General features: G+C 30.7%; 2 protein-coding genes across 6 annotated transcripts in view; both read right to left on the bottom strand.

The window, feature by feature from the left end:
- LOC134709997 (BTB/POZ domain-containing protein KCTD3-like) overlaps positions 1-21,541 on the bottom strand; it is a 41,093-nt gene extending 19,552 nt beyond the window's left edge. The window contains exons 1-5 of the mRNA XM_063570130.1: positions 21,428-21,541; positions 18,244-18,297; positions 16,796-16,841; positions 14,933-15,006; positions 14,199-14,257 (exon numbers count right to left, since the gene is read on the bottom strand). Coding sequence (XP_063426200.1) covers positions 14,199-14,257; positions 14,933-15,006; positions 16,796-16,841; positions 18,244-18,297; positions 21,428-21,468 — 274 coding nt within the window. The 5' untranslated portion in view covers positions 21,469-21,541. The remainder of the gene's footprint in view (positions 1-14,198; positions 14,258-14,932; positions 15,007-16,795; positions 16,842-18,243; positions 18,298-21,427) is intronic.
- Positions 1,918-14,014, bottom strand: LOC134709995 (uncharacterized). Of its 5 annotated transcripts, none has more exons than XM_063570127.1 (4): positions 13,726-13,790; positions 6,416-6,475; positions 2,901-3,218; positions 1,918-2,594 (listed from the first exon to the last, which is right to left on the bottom strand). In XM_063570127.1, the coding sequence occupies exons 1-4, from the start codon at positions 13,773-13,775 to the stop codon at positions 2,525-2,527; spliced, it is 498 nt and encodes a 165-aa protein (XP_063426197.1). In that variant the 5' UTR covers positions 13,776-13,790; the 3' UTR covers positions 1,918-2,524. The 5 variants fall into 5 exon arrangements, with proteins under 5 accessions (XP_063426197.1, XP_063426198.1, XP_063426199.1 ...); XM_063570128.1 differs by lacking the exon at positions 13,726-13,790 and adding an exon at positions 13,491-13,508; XM_063570129.1 differs by lacking the exon at positions 6,416-6,475 and having other exon boundaries at positions 13,726-13,825.
- Positions 21,542-25,066: the final 3,525 nt, after the last annotated feature.

Raw genomic sequence — 25,066 nt, 5'->3', positions numbered from 1 at the left:
TGAAGAATTTAACAATAAACATCATATATATATTTATAAAAATAACATAATAAGCACCTTTATTTAAAAAAAAATACTGGTTAAATGAGATCTTCACTGTGAAAGAGACAACAAATAATATTAACGTAATAATAGAAAAGAACTGAAATTGATGTATGGTTTCTATTCAATTCTAAACAATCAATTCGTCCATCTTTTTCAAATGTTAACATGTTTAAGATTCAATGAAATCAACAACTATATTTACAACTATACACATTATAATCAAAAAGATTTTCGAAAAGAGCACTGGATTATGGATACATTATTAAATATGAAGAATACAAGTACTTGTTTCAGCTGTGCTGCACCCAATTTGTCAGCTTGTTTTGAGTGAAATGTTGAACCCAACAAACAAATTAACACAAAAAATGGGTCTAAAAACCCTTGTTAAAAATTTAACATTAAACATCATATATATATATTTATAAAAATAACATAATAAGCACCTTTATTTAAAAAAAAATACTGGTTAAATGAGATCTTCACTGTGAAAGAGACAACAAATAATATTAACGTAATAATAGAAAAGAACTGAAATTGATGTATGGTTTCTATTCAACCCTAAATAATCAATTTGTCCATCTTTTTCAAATGTTAACATGTTTAAGATTCAATGAAATCAACAACTATATTTACAACTATACACATTATAATCAAAAAGATTTTCGAAAAGAGCACTGGATTATGGATACATTATTAAATATGAAGAATACAAGTACTTGTTTCAGCTGTGCTGCACCCAATTTGTCAGCTTGTTTTGAGTGAAATGCTGAACCCAATTTGTAAGCATGTTATGAGTGAAATGTTGAACCCAACAAACAAATAAACACCAAAAAATGGGTCTAAAAACCCTTTTTGAAGAATTTTACAATATACTTGATATATATTTATAAAAATAACATAAAAAGCACCTTTATTTAAAAAAAAATACTGGTTAAATGAGATCTTCACTGTGAAAGAGACAACAAATAATATTAACGTAATAATAGAAAAGAACTGAAATTGATGTATGGTTTCTATTCAATTCTAAACAATCAATTTGTCCATCTTTTTCAAATGTTAACATGTTTAAGATTCAATGAAATCAACAACTATATTTACAACTATACACATTATAATCAAAAAGATTTTCGAAAAGAGCACTGGATTATGGATACATTATTAAATATGAAGAATACAAGTACTTGTTTCAGCTGTGCTGCACCCAATTTGTCAGCTTGTTTTGAGTGAAATGCTGAACCCAATTTGTCAGCATGTTATGAGTAAAATGTTGAACCCAACAAACAAATTAACACAAAAAATGGGTCTAAAAACCCTTGTTAAAAATTTAACATTAAACATCATATATATATTTATAAAAATAACATAATAAGCACCTTTATTTAAAAAAAAATACTGGTTAAATGAGATCTTCACTGTGAAAGAGACAACAAATAATATTAACCCGTAGTTGTAAAAGTAATAATAGAAAAGAACTGAAATTGATGTATGGTTTCTATTCAACCCTAAATAATCAATTTGTCCATCTTTTTCAAATGTTAACATGTTTAAGATTCAATGAAATCAACAACTATATTTACAACTATACACATTATAATCAAAAAGATTTTCGAAAAGAGCACTGGATTATGGATACATTATTAAATATGAAGAATACAAGTACTTGTTTCAGCTGTGCTGCACCCAATTTGTCAGCTTGTTTTGAGTGAAATGCTGAACCCAATTTGTCAGCATGTTATGAGTGAAATGTTGAACCCAACAAACAAATAAACACAAAAAAATGGGTCTAAAAACCCTTTTTGAAGAATTTTACAATATACTTGATATATATTTATAAAAATAACATAAAAAGCACCTTTATTTAAAAAAATACTTAAAAAAATACTGGTTAAATGAGATCTTCACGGTGAAAGAGACAACAAATAATATTAACCTGTAGTTGTAAAAGTAATGATAGACAAAAAACTGGAAATAAATTTTGTGTATCCATCTGACATGTCTGATCCATGGTCTCAATTCAATTAAAAAAATATATATATTAACAATCTTACTACAGGAATATTCTATTTAAATGTAACCATGAGATAAAGCACATTGAAGCATATCAGTACTTTAAATGGAATATTACTATTGCAAGGGACTTTAATTAAATTACAATGATCCTAAGTAACCAATGTAGTAATGATATGATAATTACCCATAAAAATAAGTTGTTGAATTGATTCTCCATGTAAAAAATCTGATGATAGTCTTGTGGATTTATAAAAAAGATCAGTTTTCCTAAAACGTAACATACTTAGTTAACATGATTACTATTTATAAATTCATGATTTTAAAGCCAAATTAATTCTGTATGTTCAACAACTTCAAACCAAAAAGTCAGGAAATTTGTAAAAAAATCTGGATGCACTTTCGAATATCAAGTCTGGTGGCTGTAACAATTTATCAAACTCTGACTGTAATACACTAAACACTTTTGGCATTAAAGTCCACTTTTCTTTTGAGCTTTCTTTAAAGAACTGGACCCAATAGGTTCCATCATACTTTGTGATCTGAAAAAAAAAAAGAAATACTGAACAGTATAAAAATGGAAATAACATCTGAAATTAGTTACTTCATCAATGATAGCCATGCAGAATGCAATACACCTACTTGTAATTGTTAACACACACATGTTTGTAATTATTGGCTTATCTCATTTCCATGGAGATTATTAGGCCCTGCCCCCTCAGTCATGGTCTATTGACTTTGCAACTTTTGCTTAATTTTCATGTTAGGTCAGTTTATGGAGCACCACTAATGGAAGGTCAATGATATTTCACTCAATAAGTTTTCAATAATATTCAACATCTACTTACAACAGCAGGAAACATGTCTTTGCCATGTTTGACAGAAACATGGTGTCCCACTTGATATTCTTGTTCTTTTTCTTCATCTCTTTCCTGCACTTGACATTCTTGTTCTTTTTCTTCATCGCTTTCCTGCACTTGATATTCTTGTTCTTTTTCTTCATCTCTTTCCTGCACTTGACATTCTTGTTCTTTTTCTTCATCGCTTTCCTGCACTTGATATTCTTGTTCTTTTTCTTCATCTCTTTCCTGCACTTGACATTCTTGTTCTTTTTCTTCATCCCTTTCCTGCACTTTATATTCTTGTTCTTTTTCTTCATCTCTTTCCTGCAATTGGATATATTAGAATATAGAATCTTTTTTAATCAAACTAGAAAGATTTCAGAAAAAAATAATTATCTTTAGGGAGCATCTGCAGGGTTTCCACTAGGTCAATCAGAGCTCCAGATAAGAATTCACAAATTGGGGTTTTTACCCACCATTTTCTTATGTAATTGGGTGATAAAGATTTTCAATTGCATTATCAATTCCAATTCACCCCTCAAGTAAATATCAAATTGGGTTTTTCACCACCAAGCTCCTTAGTGTATTGGGTTTTTTCATCAACACACTATTGAATATTTAGGCAATATCAACCCCGGATGTTTTTCCATCTTAAGTATGTTTCTTTCTTTGAATAATATGTGCTATAGCTGTTTTGGAATCCAGGACTTTAATTGTCGATTTTTTTCCTCTAATATAAAATCAAAATCTTGACCAGTTGATTTATTTTCAGTGGTGGTAATGGAAGCATATGCATCATTTAGATTTTGCACTTCACATGGCATTAGCAGATCTTGTAATGTATCGTTGATCTCAATTTCTTGGTATTTAGGATGTTGACGACCATGAAACAACTCTTTTGTCATAAACTTAGAACTCTTCAGCAAGTCAGAATTATTCCTTCTGATAGACATTCTAAAGTTGATAATAGCTTGTGAGAAGCGACAAACCTGGTCCATCATATACACAAAATTTGGGCTTGCATTTGACTGGTATAATTGATTGTTAAATTCAAAAAATTGTTTTGCATCTGGATTTGATCCATTCTTTAAACTGTGACGCACATAGGGCAAAACTTATTCTCTCAAGGAAGCTAGATGGAATATCAATAACAAGTTCCAGCTTTTGTGCAGATCTTTGCAGGCTTTGGCATATTGCTTTGCAGCATCCGATAAAAACCCCATTCTTTCACACAATGGTTCTAAGAAAGGTATCCAATTGAGCTCAAAAAATGACTTGATCAAGTTCATCTCATAATGGCCGGCCCCAATTCGAAGATAAAACCAGTCAAACTCGTGTACAAATTCACAGTACTCCTTATTAGGATGCTTTTCCTGTGCATGTATGATGAATTTGGTCTTTGAAAGAAACTTTTCATTGCAGTTATCCTCAGAGCACATGACTGCTTCTTCTTGTAATTTCTTACAAATGACATACGGCAGACCATCACAGCATACAAATGTCCAGTGTCGAACAGATCCACCATACTTATAAATGCCATTATCTCTCCCAATTTTACGAAGAACCATTGCAACGGTTTCATAGCTGTTAGGGTTGCAAAAAACAGGATCTGTCAAAAGTACACAATGACTTGTCATATGTCTGGTTGGTATGTGATCATAAGCAGTATATTCGACCTGAGTTGTGGAGTCCATTTCATTTGTAAAAGTAAGCTTTGTGTATGAAACTTTCTTCTCAGGGGTAATGACACTGGGTTTTTTTTTCAACTCTTTCGCTCTTTTCAATCCATCTCTTTCATTGCAACCATTACAAATCTGTTTTTTTTTCGGTTCCATGTTCCACATGTAGCACATTGCATCATTAAGTCATCCAGTGCATCTTTTGCTACTTTTTGATCAATAGTGTCTTCGATTTTATCTCCTTCTAATACTTGTTCCTGTTTTACAACTTCAATTGCAGCATTGACAAAGTAATACAATTGTTCAAAGTGATCCCTTTCCATTTTAATGATTCTTTTAGATGACTGGCTCATCATTTCAGCAGTTATAGAGTTAAGTAACTCCTGTTGACCATCAGTATTTTCATTTTCCTCATTTTGTTTGTGCAAATTGTAGAGCATTTGTGGTTTTAAATCAGCTTTTCCTTGGATTAATTGATCAGAATGTAAGGCAACAACACCTTTATTGGTAATAATAGAGGTAATTACTTTCTGGTTTGGTCGAATGGCACTTTTTCTTCCAATCACCTGCTCATTGTCGAAGACATTCATTAAATCTGCTATTGGTATTTCTGGCTCTTTAGTTCCTTGTTCTCGTAGCCAAGAAGTAACAGTTTGATAATGACCTGCTGGACAACAATTACCAATAATGTCTACCGCTAATTTGCTTCCTGTCAATGTGTAAACCGAAATATTGAGAAGAAATGAAATAGGTGTAATAAGATAAGGACATCTGAGCATGTACAATTGTTCTACTCCTCGAGCAAGGCTTAATTCATTTCCTAGTTCATTTGGATCTGTATGAAATTCGGTATTGCTTACACCTTGAAGAAATGATATGATACTTTTGTTTCTTCTGTTTAACCATGCTTTAACATTAAACCTGGCCATTGCTTTTGGATCCTTGTATTGCAGGGCAAAAGATGAGGCATCTTCAACAATATATGTCTGCACTTTTTTTCCAAGACAGTAGGAAAAGAGTTCAACGTCACACAATGGCATTTCATGTATCAAATCCATGAAGATTTTTTCTTTTGTCTCACAGTTCTTTTGTGAAATTGCTTTCATTAAATTCTTCATTAGGTCATAAGGAAAGTGTTCTTCACCATCATCAGTGAACGATGTCTGACTTGCAGCATCATTAATGCTATCTCCTTGTTTATTGTAACTACTGGTGCCTTCCATCATGTCAGAAGACTCATTAGGGTGTTCAGTTTTCCTCCTTTTAACATTAGTGCGCCACTTTTTCTTAATGCATACATTACATTCCTCGTCTGAGTGCGGAAGGAAATCAAATAGTTCTGTTTTATAATTTGAAACCGAATCCCCTGATTGGTCATTTTTACTTCGCCATGTTCGATAACGATACAGATCTCGTGAATCTTTACGGCAGATCAAAGAGGGAAAGACTTCAGATGGTTCAGCTTCAATGTCAATATTATACAGCTCATCTAGCTCTACTTTAAAACGTGTTTTGTTGTATGCATATTTTGTTGACACATTTTTCCCACAAAGTCGACACATTTGTTCCAATTTTATGGCATGATAATTTTGATCTGCCATTTTGTTTCATTAAAGGGAGTTATGTCTTAAACTGCATGTTATCAAATGCCTGTAAAGATAGATCACCATTAAAATGGGTTGGAATATTGAGCAACACTGCTTAAATGGCTTATGTAAATGATTAGGCAAAACATGTTCTATTCTGCCGGGTACTTAAGATCATTTTTAAAATGTTATAAACCGCAGGCAACAGTATCCCAATTTGTATGCACCTGTTTAAATGTCACTAAAAATTTCTTACCTAAAGATGTTGCCTCCATGTTTCTTGTGAGTTGTTTCTGTTATACAAAAAGAATTTAACCTGAAACAAAACCCAGATTTCTGTAAAAACTCTTTAAAACAAGCTTACCTTAAAGTTCTCTCTGTAAAAACCTACGTCTGTTATCAACATAGAATGAAAGATAAGGATTTTTAGACACATATGAATTATTGAAAGATATTTTAATCATTTTTGAAGAAACAAATAATTATAAACTCACACATTCAGAAACAAAGTTATAATACCAAACTAAATGTTTTTAAAAGTGATCTCTTGGTAATAACACCCTGTTGTTATTCCATGATAAAGTTCTCTTGGTAATAACACCCTGTTGTTATTCCATGATAAAGTTCTCTCTGTAATAACCTACGTCTGTTATTAATGTGCATGATGTGATTGAAAATTAATTCTCTCCATAGAATGAAAGATAAAGTTTTTTAGACTTATTTAAATTATTGAAAGATATTTTGATCATTTTTGAAGAAACAAACAATTATAAACTCTCACTTTACCAGAAGACATGTTGTACCAAGAATCAGACTTAAACATGTTATATTGAATAATTACATGTAAAATTCAAAATAATTTTTTTTAACGCAAACATTGACAATCAAAGACCAAATTCTTATTTGGTTTCTTTATATCGCAAACAGTTAAAATCTCATTTAGGTCTTAAAAGAACAAATCACAATTATGAAAGCACAGGATAATATCTCAATCTAGTCACTTGGGTAATTGTGATTATCTTGCATTTTAGACAATCAATGTACAGTTGTCCCCTTCCCCTTTTCTCAACAGCTCTTGCTTTTTAATCCTTTCATCTCTGTAGCATTTCAACCTTTTTCGATGAAATTTAAACATTTTGAATATGGCAGATAATTTAATATCTATATTCCATTCAGAAACAAAGTTATAATACCAAACTAAATGTTTTTAAAAGTGATCTCTTGGTAATAACACCCTGTTGTTATTCCATGATAAAGTTCTCTCTGTAATAACCTACGTCTGTTATAAATGTGCATGATGTGATTGAAAATTAATTCTCTCCATAGAATGAAAGATTAACTTTTTTAGACATATTTAAATTATTGAAAGATATTTTGATCATTTTTGAAGAAACAAACAATTATCAACTCACACTTTACCAGAAGACATGTTGTACCAAGAATCAGACTTAAACATGTTATATTGAATAATTACATGTAAAATTCAAAATAATTTTTTTTAACGCAAACATTGACAATCAAAGACCAAATTCTTATTTGGTTTCTTTATATCGCAAACAGTTAAAATCTCATTTAGGTCTTAAAAGAACAAATCACAATTATAAATGCACAGGATAATATCTCAATTTAGTCACTTGGGTAATTGTGATTATTTTGCATTTTAGACAATTAATGTACAGTTGTCCCCTCCCCCTTTTCTCAACAGCTCTTGCTTTTTAATCCCTTCATTACTATAGCATTTCAACCTTTTCGATGAAATTTAAACATTTTGAATATGGCAGATAATTTAATATCTATATTCCTTTCAGAAACAAAGTTATAATACCAATGAATACCAAACTAAATGTTTTTAAAAGTGATCTCTTGGTAATAACACCCTGTTGTTATTCCATGATAAAGTTCTCTCTGTAATAACCTACGTCTGTTATAAATGTGCATGATGTGATTGAAAATTAATTCTCTTCATAGAATGAAAGATTAACTTTTTTAGACATATTTAAATTATTGAAAGATATTTTGATCATTTTTGAAGAAACAAACAATTATCAACTCAAAATTTACCAGAAGACATGTTGTACCAAGAATCAGACTTAAACATGTTATATTGAATAATTACATGTAAAATTCAAAATAATTTTTTTTAACGCAAACATTGACAATCAAAGACCAAATTCTTATTTGGTTTCTTTATATCGCAAACAGTTAAAATCTCATTTAGGTCTTAAAAGAACAAATCACAATTATAAATGCACAGGATAATATCTCAATTTAGTCACTTGGGTAATTGTGATTATTTTGCATTTTAGACAATCAATGTACAGTTGTCCCCTCCCCCTTTTCTCAACATCTCTTGCTTTTTAATCCTTTCATCTCTGTAGCATTTCAACCTTTTTCGATGAAATTTAAACATTTTGAATATGGCAGATAATTTAATATCTATATTCCATTCAGAAACAAAGTTATAATACCAAACTAAATGTTTTTAAAAGTGATCTCTTGGTAATAACACCCTGTTGTTATTCCATGATAAAGTTCTCTCTGTAATAACCTACGTCTGTTATAAATGTGCATGATGTGATTGAAAATTAATTCTCTCCATAGAATGAAAGATAAAGTTTTTTAGACATATTTAAATTATTGAAAGATATTTTGATCATTTTTGAAGAAACAAACAATTATCAACTCAAAATTTACCAGAAGACATGTTGTACCAAGAATCAGACTTAAACATGTTATATTGAATAATTACATGTAAAATTCAAAATAATTTTTTTTAACGCAAACATTGACAATCAAAGACCAAATTCTTATTTGGTTTCTTTATATCGCAAACAGTTAAAATCTCATTTAGGTCTTAAAAGAACAAATCACAATTATAAATGCACAGGATAATATCTCAATTTAGTCACTTGGGTAATTGTGATTATTTTGCATTTTAGACAATCAATGTACAGTTGTCCCCTCCCCCTTTTCTCAACATCTCTTGCTTTTTAATCCTTTCATCTCTGTAGCATTTCAACCTTTTTCGATGAAATTTAAACATTTTGAATATGGCAGATAATTTAATATCTATATTCCATTCAGAAACAAAGTTATAATACCAAACTAAATGTTTTTAAAAGTGATCTCTTGGTAATAACACCCTGTTGTTATTCCATGATAAAGTTCTCTCTGTAATAACCTACGTCTGTTATAAATGTGCATGATGTGATTGAAAATTAATTCTCTCCATAGAATGAAAGATTAACTTTTTTAGACATATTTAAATTATTGAAAGATATTTTGATCATTTTTGAAGAAACAAACAATTATCAACTCACACTTTACCAGAAGACATGTTGTACCAAGAATCAGACTTAAACATGTTATATTGAATAATTACATGTAAAATTCAAAATAATTTTTTTTAACGCAAACATTGACAATCAAAGACCAAATTCTTATTTGGTTTCTTTATATCGCAAACAGTTAAAATCTCATTTAGGTCTTAAAAGAACAAATCACAATTATAAATGCACAGGATAATATCTCAATTTAGTCACTTGGGTAATTGTGATTATTTTGCATTTTAGACAATTAATGTACAGTTGTCCCCTCCCCCTTTTCTCAACAGCTCTTGCTTTTTAATCCCTTCATTACTATAGCATTTCAACCTTTTCGATGAAATTTAAACATTTTGAATATGGCAGATAATTTAATATCTATATTCCTTTCAGAAACAAAGTTATAATACCAAACTAAATGTTTTTAAAAGTGATCTCTTGGTAATAACACCCTGTTGTTATTCCATGATAAAGTTCTCTCTGTAATAACCTACGTCTGTTATAAATGTGCATGATGTGATTGAAAATTAATTCTCTTCATAGAATGAAAGATTAACTTTTTTAGACATATTTAAATTATTGAAAGATATTTTGATCATTTTTGAAGAAACAAACAATTATCAACTCAAAATTTACCAGAAGACATGTTGTACCAAGAATCAGACTTAAACATGTTATATTGAATAATTACATGTAAAATTCAAAATAATTTTTTTTAACGCAAACATTGACAATCAAAGACCAAATTCTTATTTGGTTTCTTTATATCGCAAACAGTTAAAATCTCATTTAGGTCTTAAAAGAACAAATCACAATTATAAATGCACAGGATAATATCTCAATTTAGTCACTTGGGTAATTGTGATTATTTTGCATTTTAGACAATCAATGTACAGTTGTCCCCTCCCCCTTTTCTCAACATCTCTTGCTTTTTAATCCTTTCATCTCTGTAGCATTTCAACCTTTTTCGATGAAATTTAAACATTTTGAATATGGCAGATAATTTAATATCTATATTCCATTCAGAAACAAAGTTATAATACCAAACTAAATGTTTTTAAAAGTGATCTCTTGGTAATAACACCCTGTTGTTATTCCATGATAAAGTTCTCTTTGTAATAACACCCTGTTGTTATTCCATGATAAAGTTCTCTCTGTAATAACCTACGTCTGTTATTAATGTGCATGATGTGATTGAAAATTAATTCTCTCCATAGAATGAAAGATAAAGTTTTTTAGACATATTTAAATTATTGAAAGATATTTTGATCATTTTTGAAGAAACAAACAATTATCAACTCAAAATTTACCAGAAGACATGTTGTACCAAGAATCAGACTTAAACATGTTATATTGAATAATTACATGTAAAATTCAAAATAATTTTTTTTAACGCAAACATTGACAATCAAAGACCAAATTCTTATTTGGTTTCTTTATATCGCAAACAGTTAAAATCTCATTTAGGTCTTAAAAGAACAATCACAATTATAAATGCACAGGATAATATCTCAATTTAGTCACTTGGGTAATTGTGATTATTTTGCATTTTAGACAATCAATGTACAGTTGTCCCCTCCCCCTTTTCTCAACATCTCTTGCTTTTTAATCCTTTCATCTCTGTAGCATTTCAACCTTTTTCGATGAAATTTAAACATTTTGAATATGGCAGATAATTTAATATCTATATTCCATTCAGAAACAAAGTTATAATACCAAACTAAATGTTTTTAAAAGTGATCTCTTGGTAATAACACCCTGTTGTTATTCCATGATAAAGTTCTCTCTGTAATAACCTACGTCTGTTATAAATGTGCATGATGTGATTGAAAATTAATTCTCTTCATAGAATGAAAGATTAACTTTTTTAGACATATTTAAATTATTGAAAGATATTTTGATCATTTTTGAAGAAACAAACAATTATCAACTCAAAATTCACCAGAAGACATGTTGTACCAAGAATCAGACTTAAACATGTTATATTGAATAATTACATGTAAAATTCAAAATATTTTTTTTTAACGCAAACATTGACAATCAAAGACCAAATTCTTATTGCGTTTCTTAATATCGCAAAAAGTTAAAATCTTATTTAGGTCTTAAAAGAACAAATCACAATTATAAATGCACAGGATAATATCTCAATTTAGTCACTTGGGTAATTGTGATTATTTTGCATTTTAGACAATCAATGTATAGTTGTCCCCTCCCCCTTTTCTCAACAGCTCTTGCTTTTTAATCCTTTCATCTCTGTAGCATTTCAACCTTTTTCGATGAAATTTAAACATCTTGAATATGGCAGATAATTTAATATTTATATTCCATTCAGAAACAAAGTTATGATACCGAACTAAATGTTTTTAAAAGTGATCTCTTGGTAATAACACCCTGTTGTTATTCCATGATAAAGTTCTCTTTGTAATAACACCCTGTTGTTATTCCATGATAAAGTTCTCTCTGTAATAACCTACGTCTGTTATTAATGTGCATGATGTGATGAAAATGGTTATTTTGAAATCTCAAAAACTATGACGTAGGTGAATACATCTCATGGATGTAATTTTTAATCACCTAGTTAATTGCGATGAGAACATGTTGTGAAAGCAACATATTCTATATAATATAAATGTAATTTCATGGTTAGTATATTTAACCAAATTCATATAAAATTAATTCTCTCCATAGGATGAAAGTTTTTCACTGCATTAAAGACCCATTATTGTCTCTTCTATGGTTGGTTTGTTGTCTCTTTGACACATTCCCCAATTCCCATTCTCAACTATGAATATGCATGTATGTTATGAAACTATAAACTTAAGTCAATCTGACCATAACAGTGCTCCTTCAAAAATGACATAAAAAGTGTTGGTGTAGGCACAAATATCATTTGTAGGTTGGGTTAGCTGAAACACATGAATATAAAAAAGAAGATGTGGTATGATTGCCAATGAGTCAACTATCCACAAAAGACCAAAATGACACAGACAATTACAACTATAGGTCACTGTACGGCCTTCAACATTGAGCATAGCCCATACGGCATAGTCAGCTATAAAAGGCCCTGATAAGACAATGTAAAACAATTCAAACGAGAAAACTAAAGACCTTACTTAAGCAAAAATAACCAAAAACAAATATGTGACACATAAAATAAACAACATCCACTGAATTTACTCCGGACTTTGGAAAGACACATACATAAATAATGTGGCAGGGTTATACATGTTAGCAGGATCCCAACCCTCCCCTAACCTGGGACAGTGGTATATCAGTACAACAAACATAAAAAAATCAGTTGAAACGGCTTAACTCATCATTTGCTCATCAAATGGACAAAAATAAAAGTGGACGGGGCCATATATTTTTTTGGCCTAAACAATTTAAACAGGATAACCAATTTTCAAAACTGAATAAAAACCATAGGGAAAAAAAATATATATGAACCACACAAAAAATTGACAACCACTGAACACAGGGAACAGCAGATTCCAGACTTCCATGTAGCCTACTTAAGACAGAGAAGAACAGGTGCATTTTAAAAAAACACACACTGAAATATATCAATTGAAAACAATATCTTTATAAAACATTGTTTGTACACCCAAACACCTTTTTGCAATTGCCATAAGTTTTTTCCTTCTCCTGGTCTTATATTTTAACCCTTACATAAATCATAATCACGATTATCATCATGATTATTTATATTTCATTTTCTTACTAACTTTATTATGTAAAGTTACATTATGCATGGCTACATTGGGTGCCGATTTAACATGTTTAACCAGGTGCCAAATTCGCTAGGTGCCGATTTGACTATACTTGGTGCCGATTTGACTTTACTTGGTGCCGATTTGACTAGAATTCATTCTATAGTATAATTACTATTTATAATCACGAAAAGTAATGAAGGGAGACAAAACAATATATTTTTTAAGACTGCATGAGTTATCTCCCAACAAAGTGACACACAAAAATATAAAAAAAAAGTCTCCTGTGATAACATACATGTGTTATCTTAATTGGACCCCTTCTCGTTTCAAAACAATTGCGCAGAAACTTATCGATCGTGCGCAGACACAAATTCGACAGAGTAATGTTCTTTAATAACCAACAAATTAGATTAATTTGTGCCTATACCCCAAAGCTATCTTATAACACACGAAAATGTCTGACGTAAATACACTTCTTTCAATAATAATAGTGACATAAAATCAATAAATACTGTTTACAAACAACTTACCTTACAGCGTGTGTTGGATCAAAATGGCGTATTAAATAATGCGCGCGCATGTCGGATCACGTGGGACTTAGAGCATCGACAGAACAGCGGTAAATTCAAAAATGTTGTCTGCCGTTAAGATTTTCTCGTCGAGATAACACCCATGTGTTATTTCAGATCAATTTTTTCGTGAGATAACGGACATGTGTTATTTCAGATTGATAAACTGAAGGGCGGATAACTCTTGTAATTTTTCCACAATAACATGCATTGGTTATTTTCTGTAATAACTCTATAGGGTTATAGCCCTGACTGTTTAAAAAACTCTGTCAGATGATCCAAGTGTAGGATTCAAAATACTCTACCACATGACTCAAGTGTAGGGTTTAAAAAACTGTCACATGACTCAAGTGTAGGATTCAAAATACTCTGTCACATGATTCATGAGTAGGATTTAAAAGTCTTCATTACAAGTTAGATATAATCAAACTTACCTAAAGGTGTTATTCCAAAATACTCAGCTTCATGCTTTAATGCAGATAAACTTATACCACTGGAAAAAAAATATAGATAACAGTAAGCATATTAATTTACAGGAGGTCGACATTCAAATAATTAAAAGATTATTTATTAATATTGTATTATTTTGAATTATTCTTTTTACCTCCACGGAAAAATATTAATGGAAGCAAATTTTGGTTATTTATATATTTGAAACACCTATGGATTATTTGTGTTGATAAGTTGCTGTCTTATTTTATGTAAACTCAACATTTCTTTTCTTTCAGTTATAAAAAGTTTAAAAAAAAAACAAATAACAGACCAAGTTTTTAAACTATTTTCATTATAAAGGCCATTCACTTCATGCAAAATGTGCATATTTTGGTCACTTACATTCTTATCACTATCTTCATGATATACAGTGAATTCAGAAATTATTGAGTGTATTTATTATTGTTATTTTGTCATTTTCTACTAAAATGCGATTTTAATTTTTGTGATATTGAGAAAAATCTGATTTATATCCAAAAAATATTGCAAAATGCGAGTTTACATTATTGCGATTATAACCCTGTTGCATTTTTCGCAATAATAAAAACATTGCAATAATTTCTGAATTTACAGTAATGAAGCAACCTTACAAACAAGGTCTATGTAATATGTCTACTAAAGTATTGTGTATGTTTTTAAACTGTGTAGTAAAGAAAGAGTTTACTAATATACTTACCTTAAATCAACATCTTTACTTCGAAGAAAGTTTAAAATGACTGAAAACAGCTTTGGATCTCTGTCAATAAATATCTACAAGAAACAAAACATTTGTTAGTTAAAATTTGTAAAATAAGAACATTGCATTATATTAATTATACATGCTCTATAGCCAATGCATCTTTTTCTTTTTTTTTATATTTCAAAATATTGCATCTCTGATATGAATTTATTTTATGAACAAAATGAAGGGATCTTGTGTTTCCTCTACTGTGTCAAAATAATAACAGTAGGAAAGTCCATGGTTTGGTACAGAATCCTCCAAAAATCATTCAAATTTATATGAAAGCAGATGCACAGCTTCCAGTGTTCTCCCCAGGCCCTTAAAGGACCACGGGCCCGCGATGTATAATTTTCTACCGCGGTGGTATCGTTCTTGCCGCGATGTATAATTTTTCTCCGTGGTGCTAAAGTTTTCGGTAAAAAATTCGTATTAAAATCGGTAAAGTTTCAAATGACTTCAACTTTCAGTGAGGGTTAAAATTTTCCATGAAAATTGACCAGTTCTAACCAGTTTAATCCAGTATTGACAGGTAGATTGTTTAGACCACGTGATTGATTTACCTGTTGAGGTTAACATTAATGATTGGATTTAATCGATGTACATGATTCTCTTGTGTTTTAATTAATTAAGAGATCATAATTTTAATAACAGACTTGTAATAGGGGACAAGCAGACATTTGTGAATGAACTCTATTACGCCAGTCTTTAGTCAAAATAATTTGACTGTTATAGAAATTAATTGTGGAGTTATTTCCCCTGATTTTGCTTATTACAAATAAATGCTCCTCACATATAATTTCTCATTGAAAATTAAAATAAAGTACAAATTGAATGCAAAATTATATTAGAATGTTGCATTAAGGATAAACAAATTCTTAGAACATACCAACAAAAATGTTTTGCAAATTATTTTATAGAATGATACCTTTATTGATACACATACATTTTGTCATTTTATATTATATAGCTTTGTTCATCTACTTGGTTGTGATTAAAAAAGTTTATTGTGCCTAAACTTAACAGGCATGTGAGTTTACAGTTACCAATACAATTGAAATAAAGAATTTATAAACTTAAATTTTAAAAATAATAACTAAGATGCATAAGAAAATAAATAAAACTGTTGTTAAAAAAGAATGGAAAGTAGTTTTCAATTTACTGAGGGTTCTGTAACAAAAATTAATGTTGTTCAAAGTTCATTGTTATGGTCAAATCTAACATGGGGAATGTGTAGTGTAACTACAAGTATTGGGACAAAATGGCTTGATCCAAATATAAGAAGTGACTTTAGTTTAAAGACTAATTGTGCTTTCTTTTCTTTTTCAAAGATATTAAAGTATACAAACTGTTTTATTGATTTACTTTTTCTACCAATAATGTTCTGACCCAAAGTCCATACAACACAGTACCACAGTAAACAAAACAAAGGCAAAAAGGTAATGACAAAAACCAACAAGAAAAAAATAAGCGACGCAACGCGACACAAAATATTGTAAAATTCATTTCGTCACGCGTTACCCTGGTGCTATCCAAAAATCCTGGGGAGAACACTGAGCTTCATCATGTTCATCTTTATTCCAATATAAATAGGTTTGGAATTCCATTATTTTGCGACTTGCAAATTATCAAACTGGTATAGATGGGTTTTTCTCATTGTTGAAGGCCATTATGTTGCCTATGATTCAGATTGTACACATCCACTTCACTTGAATTAGGAGAGTTGTCTTATTGGCAATCATACCACATCTTTTCTTATATAAGCAGAATTGAAATGTGTATCATATTAAAAGATATCAATAGAAAAATTTCAAAACTTACAGCGCCAGTCTCATCTTTCAGTGATAGAATCCTTCCACTTAACAGACTGAAACAAAATAAAACTTTTTACTACTTGCCAACTGACATGACTGATCAAAATAATGATATTTTTGCTTCATTGCAACATCTCTGAAGATAATTATATACATTGAAAAACAGGAGTCGGTTTCACAAAAAAATTTAAGACCAAGATGGTTGTACATTGTATTAAGTAATGAACAATGCAGTATACTTATTTAATTAGGATCAATCTTAGTTATAAGTTTTTTTGTGAAACCAACACCAGTGCTCTATAAGATTACAAATAAAACTCACAATCTGTCATGAGTGAATCAATATATGTTTTAATAAAAGAGTTTTATTTTTTTATTTTGTGCAAACTCATACTATCAATCTAACAGCTATTTATCTGAGAATTATGTTTCAATTTCTTGAATCTTATTTTTATTTCTTGTGTGTTTTAGACATAATTCATTGAACCAGGTTAAAATGACTAAACACATGTAAGCTGTAGGGTATTTTGACTGTTCTTTTTATCTGTACTTTGTTGTAATGATGTGTTATTTTATTCTGATCATGTGTTTTTTGACTGTTATTGATCATGTGTACTTTGACTATTCTGATCATGTGTATTTTGACTGTTCTGAGAATGTGTATTTCTACTGTAATGATCGTAATTATGGGTTTTGATTTATCATGTCGATTCATTTGATTTATTGGTTTGTAACTTGTTTTCCATGTAACAATTCTTTGAAACAACAATTTTCTAAGAGTTTATTATCGATGCTGTCATTACTTTTAAATATTTGTTTATCTGACATGCTGGTGGACGTTTCGTCCCTGAGGGTATCACCAGCCCAGTAGTCAGCAACTCGGTGCTGACATGAATATCAATTATGTGGTCATTTTTGTAAATTTCCTGTTACAAAACTTTGTGAATTTTTCGAAAAACTAAGGATTTTCTTATCCCAGGAATAGATTATCATTAGCCGTATTTGGCACAACTTTTTGAAATTTTGGGTCCTCAATGCTCTTCAACTTTGTTCTTGTTTGGTTTTACAACTATTTTGATCTGAGCGTCACTGATTAGTTTTATGTAGACGAAATGCGCATCTGGCATATTAAATTATAATCCCCGTACCTTTGATAACTACAATGTACATCTTACTTGTTCTATATAATTATTCTCTCCTTGCAGCATATCACTGTTTTTTTCTTAGCTTACATGTGTAACTGTGGATTCATTATTATTTGATGTATACCTGAATTTTCGTAGATTTCATGTGTAAATATATATACAGACCACACATTTAAATATTCAATGAAAAATAAATTTCCAATGGGCTTACAATGAAATAATTGCAAAACCACGAAATTAAATATCCACCAGTTTAACACAATTTTTCTTCAATCGGATCCACGAACATAAATGACTCCACAGTACTTACCTGGTAAAAAATGAGTCTTGTATCCATGTCAAAGTCTGGCGAGATGTAGAGAATCTGAAAAATAACCATATCCAAAGTTAGTTGATGAACAAATTAAAATAGTACTAAGATATATTATCACAGTACCCCTATAACTTGCCAATGTCCTGGTATTCTTTGCAAACTAAATAAATGTTTATATAATATGTAGAGACAACAACATCCAGCAGCCAGAACCACCTACAATACCTCGAACACATCTACCAAGATTTACAATTCCCAGAATTGCGGCGATCATTCACTTCACCTTTTACTAATTCAATGGAAGCAGTACCTCCCTCGGAGCGAAGCCAGTTGAATTGGTACGGGATGGCCAATGGGGTGTTGTCCAATTTGGAAATGAACTGACATTTTATGAGCCACTTCCATCATTTCTACAATATTACCACTAGAAACTGAACTTTTATTCTTGCTACATTATGAACACTATTTTACATTTTCACTTTCACTTTTATTATTTTACGCCATAATTAATAAATACAACCGCATTATATACACTTTATGAACATGTAAACTCTGTAATATTGTCCTGATGACGCCGCATTAGCGGCGAAACATGTCGACTCAATAAAACTATCACCTTGCGGTAACCCAGATGTTGTTGTCTCTACATATTATATTTCCATGAGGTTTTAAGACAACCGCAGCATACTTCGGTATCCATCTTGGTTACTCTACCAGCTTTTCCGTTAGAAGGTGTTGGTTCACTCGTCACATATTAAATAAATGTTTGTTAAAAATTGGGGTTACACTTATGTCCTGACCAATGAGTAAAATGGTAACAAAAAAATTATTAGCTTTTTTATCAGTCAGGACATTAGTCAGGACAGAGTTGATGTCCTTGATCTGAGTTTTGTGTATGAATTTCATTGTGATTGGTTGCGGCAATCTGAAGTTAGAGAACAAATCAAAAATATTGAAAAAAAATCTGGAACTTTTCCATTTAAAAAGGGGCATTACTCTAGAACATTCAACAGTAAACATGGTAAGAGTGACTTGTTCTGTAACTTACTTTTTTAGTATTGCTTATAAGTCATGTTAAGTTTCATAACATTTCAAATTTTGGTTGACATGGTTGAGGTAAACTAAAGTATTGGTATGAACAGAGTGATCTAAAGACTGACACCATTAAAATTTAATGCCGCCTTTCCTACTTGAAAATTATTATATAAATATTTAGAATTTTACTATTGTAACGGGATTGAGTTTTCCCGAGTTCACAGAATATTAGAAAACAGAATATGTTACTAATAAAATAGATGTAATATCAGCCAAATAATTTAAGCACAGTTTACAATGAATAATAATACTTTAAATGTTTAGAATGGCGAAATGAGACATAATGGTGGTTATAACCGTAGTATTAATACAAATATCAACCTGAAGAACGTGATGTTCAGTGTTTTTCTTTTCTCTGTCAGTTTGTAAGTGCAGAACTAGAACTAACGCAAAACCATAGCAGGGGCGTAGCTACCCGGAGGCATGACAGCACATGCATCAACGTCGTTTATTACAAAAAAAACAAAACAGAAGAGAGAGATGAGTTGGTCAATCGGAATCGGACAGTGTGATGTATAATCTAAGACTATTATGATATTTGTTTAACGTTCGAAGACTGTTGGTGTCTTTACTGTCTATCCCGAATATTATTTTGTAGTTATACAAGTGTTGATGAAGCTGTTCGAGTCGTACAGAAAGATCATAGCTCCCTATATGCTAACACGCAGTTGCGTGCACATTGATTCGGCATGCAAAAAAGAAATGGCAAAATAAAAATTTATAAATTGAATGTTAAAGGACACACCTATGTTGTCACTTTTTTAATTGATAAAATATCATTAAATAACGACATTTGGATTCAAATAAATAAAAAAGGGAGATTATGCCAACATTGGAAGGTAACTTGTATCTTTTAAAACATTTGAATTTGTAATACTCAGTCTAAGACATGTAGTTTTGAAGCACATTTTACAGTGTACAGTTCATCAGTTTTGAATGAGATGTACCAATCGGCATTAGAATTATCAGATCCCTTCGATATCGTTAAAAATATGCCGAGGCGATGTGGTACAACCGAGCCAATCACCCTGCAACCACGCTAAAACAGTATTGGAAAGTCTTATTTTTTTTTTTAGTTCATAGACCATATGATAAGGTACATGTAACCATGGTAACTGGAAAGTGGAGTTGCGTCAAGTATGATCAGAAAATCATTTTTTGCGCTGTATCTGCCTCATCGTGTTGTAGGAAATATTACAAACGAACAAATCTCAATATTGTCTGAGACATGTGAAACTGACCTGGCATGTTATTTTGACGACTTCAATTGAGAGGTCGCTCGATGCCGAACACATATGCTGGTTTATCATGTTTATAACATCTCGAGAGTGCTACCATGTGATGATTGAGATCTATTAGTCTCGGTACTTCGTATGTAATTAAAAACAAATGTACGATCAACAATGAACACCGACAGTTACATAGCATTACTGCATATTCATCGGGATTTCAGTGTGAATATTGACAAGATTGTTTTTGCCCACACAGATTTTTGACAATTTTGAGTAAATTCTGTATCACAAATATATGTAGTTATGTATTACTCTATTCAGAAGATTTATTAATAGTTTTACATTCATAAATTTTTATCTACACATAGCTCCTCTTTTAACCGTCCTATGACCATGATGATGACCACAAAACCGAAAAAAAAAACATTTTTCTGCATAAAAGGGTCCCAAAATTGTTTGCCTCCCATCGCTCGGCAGTAATTGCTTCCACATTGTTTCATTCTAGCTATGCCCCTGCCTATTCTGACGTCATGAGCAATCAGACCAGCACGGGTCGGTCCTACCGGAAGAAGACCAGTAGGCCTGGTAACCTCATAGCTAACTATGGCAGTTTAGAAGCTATTATATGTTTACAAAGCAGGTTAAATATGAATAAATTATAAGGTAAAAACAACCACCATTACACTATCCATACGAACCCCTGAAAAAAAACATGTATGATTAGTAAACCCGGCAAATTGTAATAAATCGGTAAATCATGTTCCCAGACCCAGAGAAAATTTACAGCATATATGTAAAACCAAGTTTAACTGCTACATTTTTATCCTGGTCTCAACACTTTCACTATATATTACCTGGTTCCGCCGACATTTAAATGAATAACGTCTCCGGGCATTGACAAGTTAAATGAGATGTGCAAATTGCTGCTATTAAAAGTAAAGTTGTTGATGTTTTTACCTTATTTCCGGTTTACGTAAAAGTCAACAACGGATCGAGTTTTAACTAAGTACCAAATAGAAAGTAAAAAATACGAAGACCAAAACTTTCCTGTAAGTTATTTAGATGTCATAGGGACATCCTTGACAGGGCACACAGAAAATTCGTATAAAACCCTTTCCCTCCCAAACATTATCAACAAGAATGTGTCCATAGTACACATATGCCCCACTCGCATTATCTTTTCTATGTTCAGTGGAACGTGTAATTGGGGTAAAAACTCTAATTTGGTAATATGAGGCAGGCATAACCCGTGAATGGGGACGAAGTCTGTATGTATTAATAGTTTCAAGTTTCAAGTTTTTATTAAATCAGGAAAATCAATACAAGTATAATGATGTCTTCCCCCACATTAACATGATATTACATCACATGAATAAATATATATTATGTATGACAAAATATCAAATCAAGGTTAAAAGAATAAAATTACAAAGATTCAAAGCATAATTGTATGTAATGGCATATATTTTTTGTATCATCAACATTTTGTGGGTTTAGTAAACTAATAATGGTTTCCATAACCTTTTCAGGGCACAGATCTTGTGAATTAAAATTTAGTTTATTAAATAGTTGTTTTCTATAATTTTCAAATTTTTTGCAATAAATAAGGAAATGTTTTTCATCTTCTATTTGATTGCAGTTAGAGCATATTCTGTTTTCTCTCTTAATTTTTGGTCTGAAATATCTACCCTTTTCAATCAAAAGAGGGTGGGAACTAATTCTTAATTTTGTAAGATTTCTTGTTATATTATGAGAACATTTATAAGATAGATAATTTTGCAATTTAAATTCTTCTGAATAAATATTGGCATAGAAATGTAATTTATTGTCTTGTTCAATTGAACGTAATTTTTCTAGATTATGCAAAGTGTTATTAGAATGTTGGTTATTAATATTTTCCTTTAAGTTCTTTAAATTGAGATTATTGTCTGTTAAATTATATTTTTCAATAGAGTTAGAGATAAATTTGTGCCAAGATCTGTGTCCATCAGTATATAATGAATGATCTAATTTATATGTTTCACTAAGCAATCTGTCAGATGGAAGCTGTTTAAGTCGATCATAATATTTAAGGGCTAGGGTTAGTATATGATTCAAAGTAGGTTGTCTTCCTAATTCACACTTCACTGCCATATTTGAACTTCTCTTGTGAACTCCTAAAATATTTTTACAAAATTTATTATGATTTTTTTCAAAAGGTAATTTATCAATATTTGAGTCTTTTATATTGTAGTCACTAATCCATATTTCAGATCCATAAGTACTTATGGGTTTTATAAGAGTATCAAAAAGTTTTAATTTTAGTTTATGATCTATAGTATTGAATCCAAATGTCTTAGAATGCAGAGAAAAAAGTGCCTTTAGGCTTTGTTTGTATAAGTGTTCTGCAGCATGTTTAAAATTTCCATTAAAGTAAATGATTATACCCAGATATTTATATTTCTCAACAATTTCAATTTCTTTGTTATCATACAAAAAATTAAATTTTTCAAAATCTTTTTTACCTTTACTGAAGATCATAATTTTTGTTTTATTTAAATTGACATTTAGCTTCCATCTATCACAGTATGTTTTTAGAGAATTTAAACAGGATTGAAGACCTTCTTTGCTTTCAGATAGTAACAGTAGATCGTCAGCATATAATAAGCAATTCATTCTAGTGTCTGTAAGCTGCACCGGAAAACATGATTCTTGGGGAAAAATTTAATCAATGTCATTGACATATATATTAAATAAGAGGGGGCTTAAGCCATCACCTTGTCGAACACCTTTTCCTAATTTAGATGGCTCAGTAATAGTGTTATCTTTTTTTACAACAAATTTTGCATTATTATACATATGGTGAAGTAATTGGAAAAAATGTCCTTTTACTCCCAGTTTTAAAAGTTTTTCAAATAATCCATCATGCCAAATTGAATCAAATGCCTTGGAAAAATCTACAAAACAGGCATATATCTGTTTTTTATTTTTAAAGATATATTTGTTTAGTTTTGTCTTCATTGTAAATATATGATCAGTTGTACGGTAATCTGGTCTGAATCCAGCTTGAAATTTGTTATATAGATTATGATCATCTAGGTATCCATTAAGTCTAGTTTGTAATAAGGAAGTGAAAAGTTTTCCGAAGCAGCTTGTTAGACCTAGGCATCTGTAATTATCACAACAATTAATATCACCATTTTTATGTATAAATGTGGTACATGAGATATTCCAGCAATCTGGAAATACACCCGATGACAAAATCCTATTAAATAAATTGACAAAGGAAGGTAATAACTTATTTTTACCATATTTTATAAATGCGTTAGGAATTTAATAATAGATACTTCCGGTTAAAAATGGCGGGTGCCATGAAAATTGCAAAGCGAAGTTTTCAGTGAATACAAGGTATTATGCACTCAAGACTCTCAATTTTACTTTATGAAGAAACAATACAACCATCAAAATGAAATTACCCAAGTGCTTATTCGACGAGGAATCGTATAACTTTAACAAAACGAGTTTTGCTCAAGAAATCAAGTTACCTCCCCTTGATCATGTTTCGAAAAACAAAGACATTCCTTACGAAGAAATCAAAACAAATCAGTACAGAAATGCTGCTAAAATGTACAGTTTCAAAACAGATGGAAACCGTCTCATAATATGGATCAAAGCTTTAATGCTCCGATATTGGAAACAACTCGGAAGTGACCCAAATTATTTAATAAACTGGACAGATAAACGACCATCAGACACTCGTGAAGAAATACAAATAGATGTTGATGCACTAATTAAAGGAAGTAAAGAAATAGATCACAGAATATACACATTAACAATTCATTTAAGCACAGGAACAATTACAGTGCAAGGAACACATTACAAATATTTTGGCACAAATGAATTTCCAGTCTTGAAACAATTTGTAAATAAAAGTTCAAAACTTAATAGTGAAAACAAAAGCGAGGTATCAAACATGACCCACTCCAACATAGAAGAAAATAAAGACGAACCGGCACTTGATAATAGTCAGACTACTCTCAAAGAATTAAAACAAACTGACGATATAAACGTCCAAGAACAGACAATTTCTGACGTAACTATTATGAAGTTAGTTTCACAAACAGATTCTCTTTCTGACACTTTTCACACACCAGCAATATCCCAAGAAAATATTCTGGACCTCGACAATGCTGAACTACATCGTTGCCTAGCTGAAAGCACCCCAAAAATGAAAACTAAAAAGAATCCAGATAAGGAAATTGAAAAACTATGGGAAAAATTTGAAAATCAAGAAAAATTCAACGACAAAATCATTAAATTGACCTCTGCGCTTCAAAAACAATTTTGTGAAATAACAGTAATGCAATCAAAAACCAACCCACCCCATATGAAAGAAAACACTGAAGCATTAGAACATTTTAATACAGAGAAAAACAATATTATATCAGAACTAAAAACCTGCCTCTCTGAGAAAAACAAAATTATTGCAAATCTTCAGGAACAATTAAGAATTC

This window comes from Mytilus trossulus, chromosome 3 (assembly GCF_036588685.1).
Source record: "Mytilus trossulus isolate FHL-02 chromosome 3, PNRI_Mtr1.1.1.hap1, whole genome shotgun sequence".
Taxonomy (NCBI): Eukaryota; Metazoa; Mollusca; class Bivalvia; order Mytilida; family Mytilidae; genus Mytilus; species Mytilus trossulus.
This window is presented reverse-complemented; position numbering and strand designations above follow the sequence as displayed.

What these genes read in the sequence shown, in the direction of transcription:
- LOC134709995 (XM_063570125.1), bottom strand. Translation starts at nt 6,174, where the DNA reads ATGGCAGATCAAAATTATCATGCCATAAAATTGGAACAAATGTGTCGA.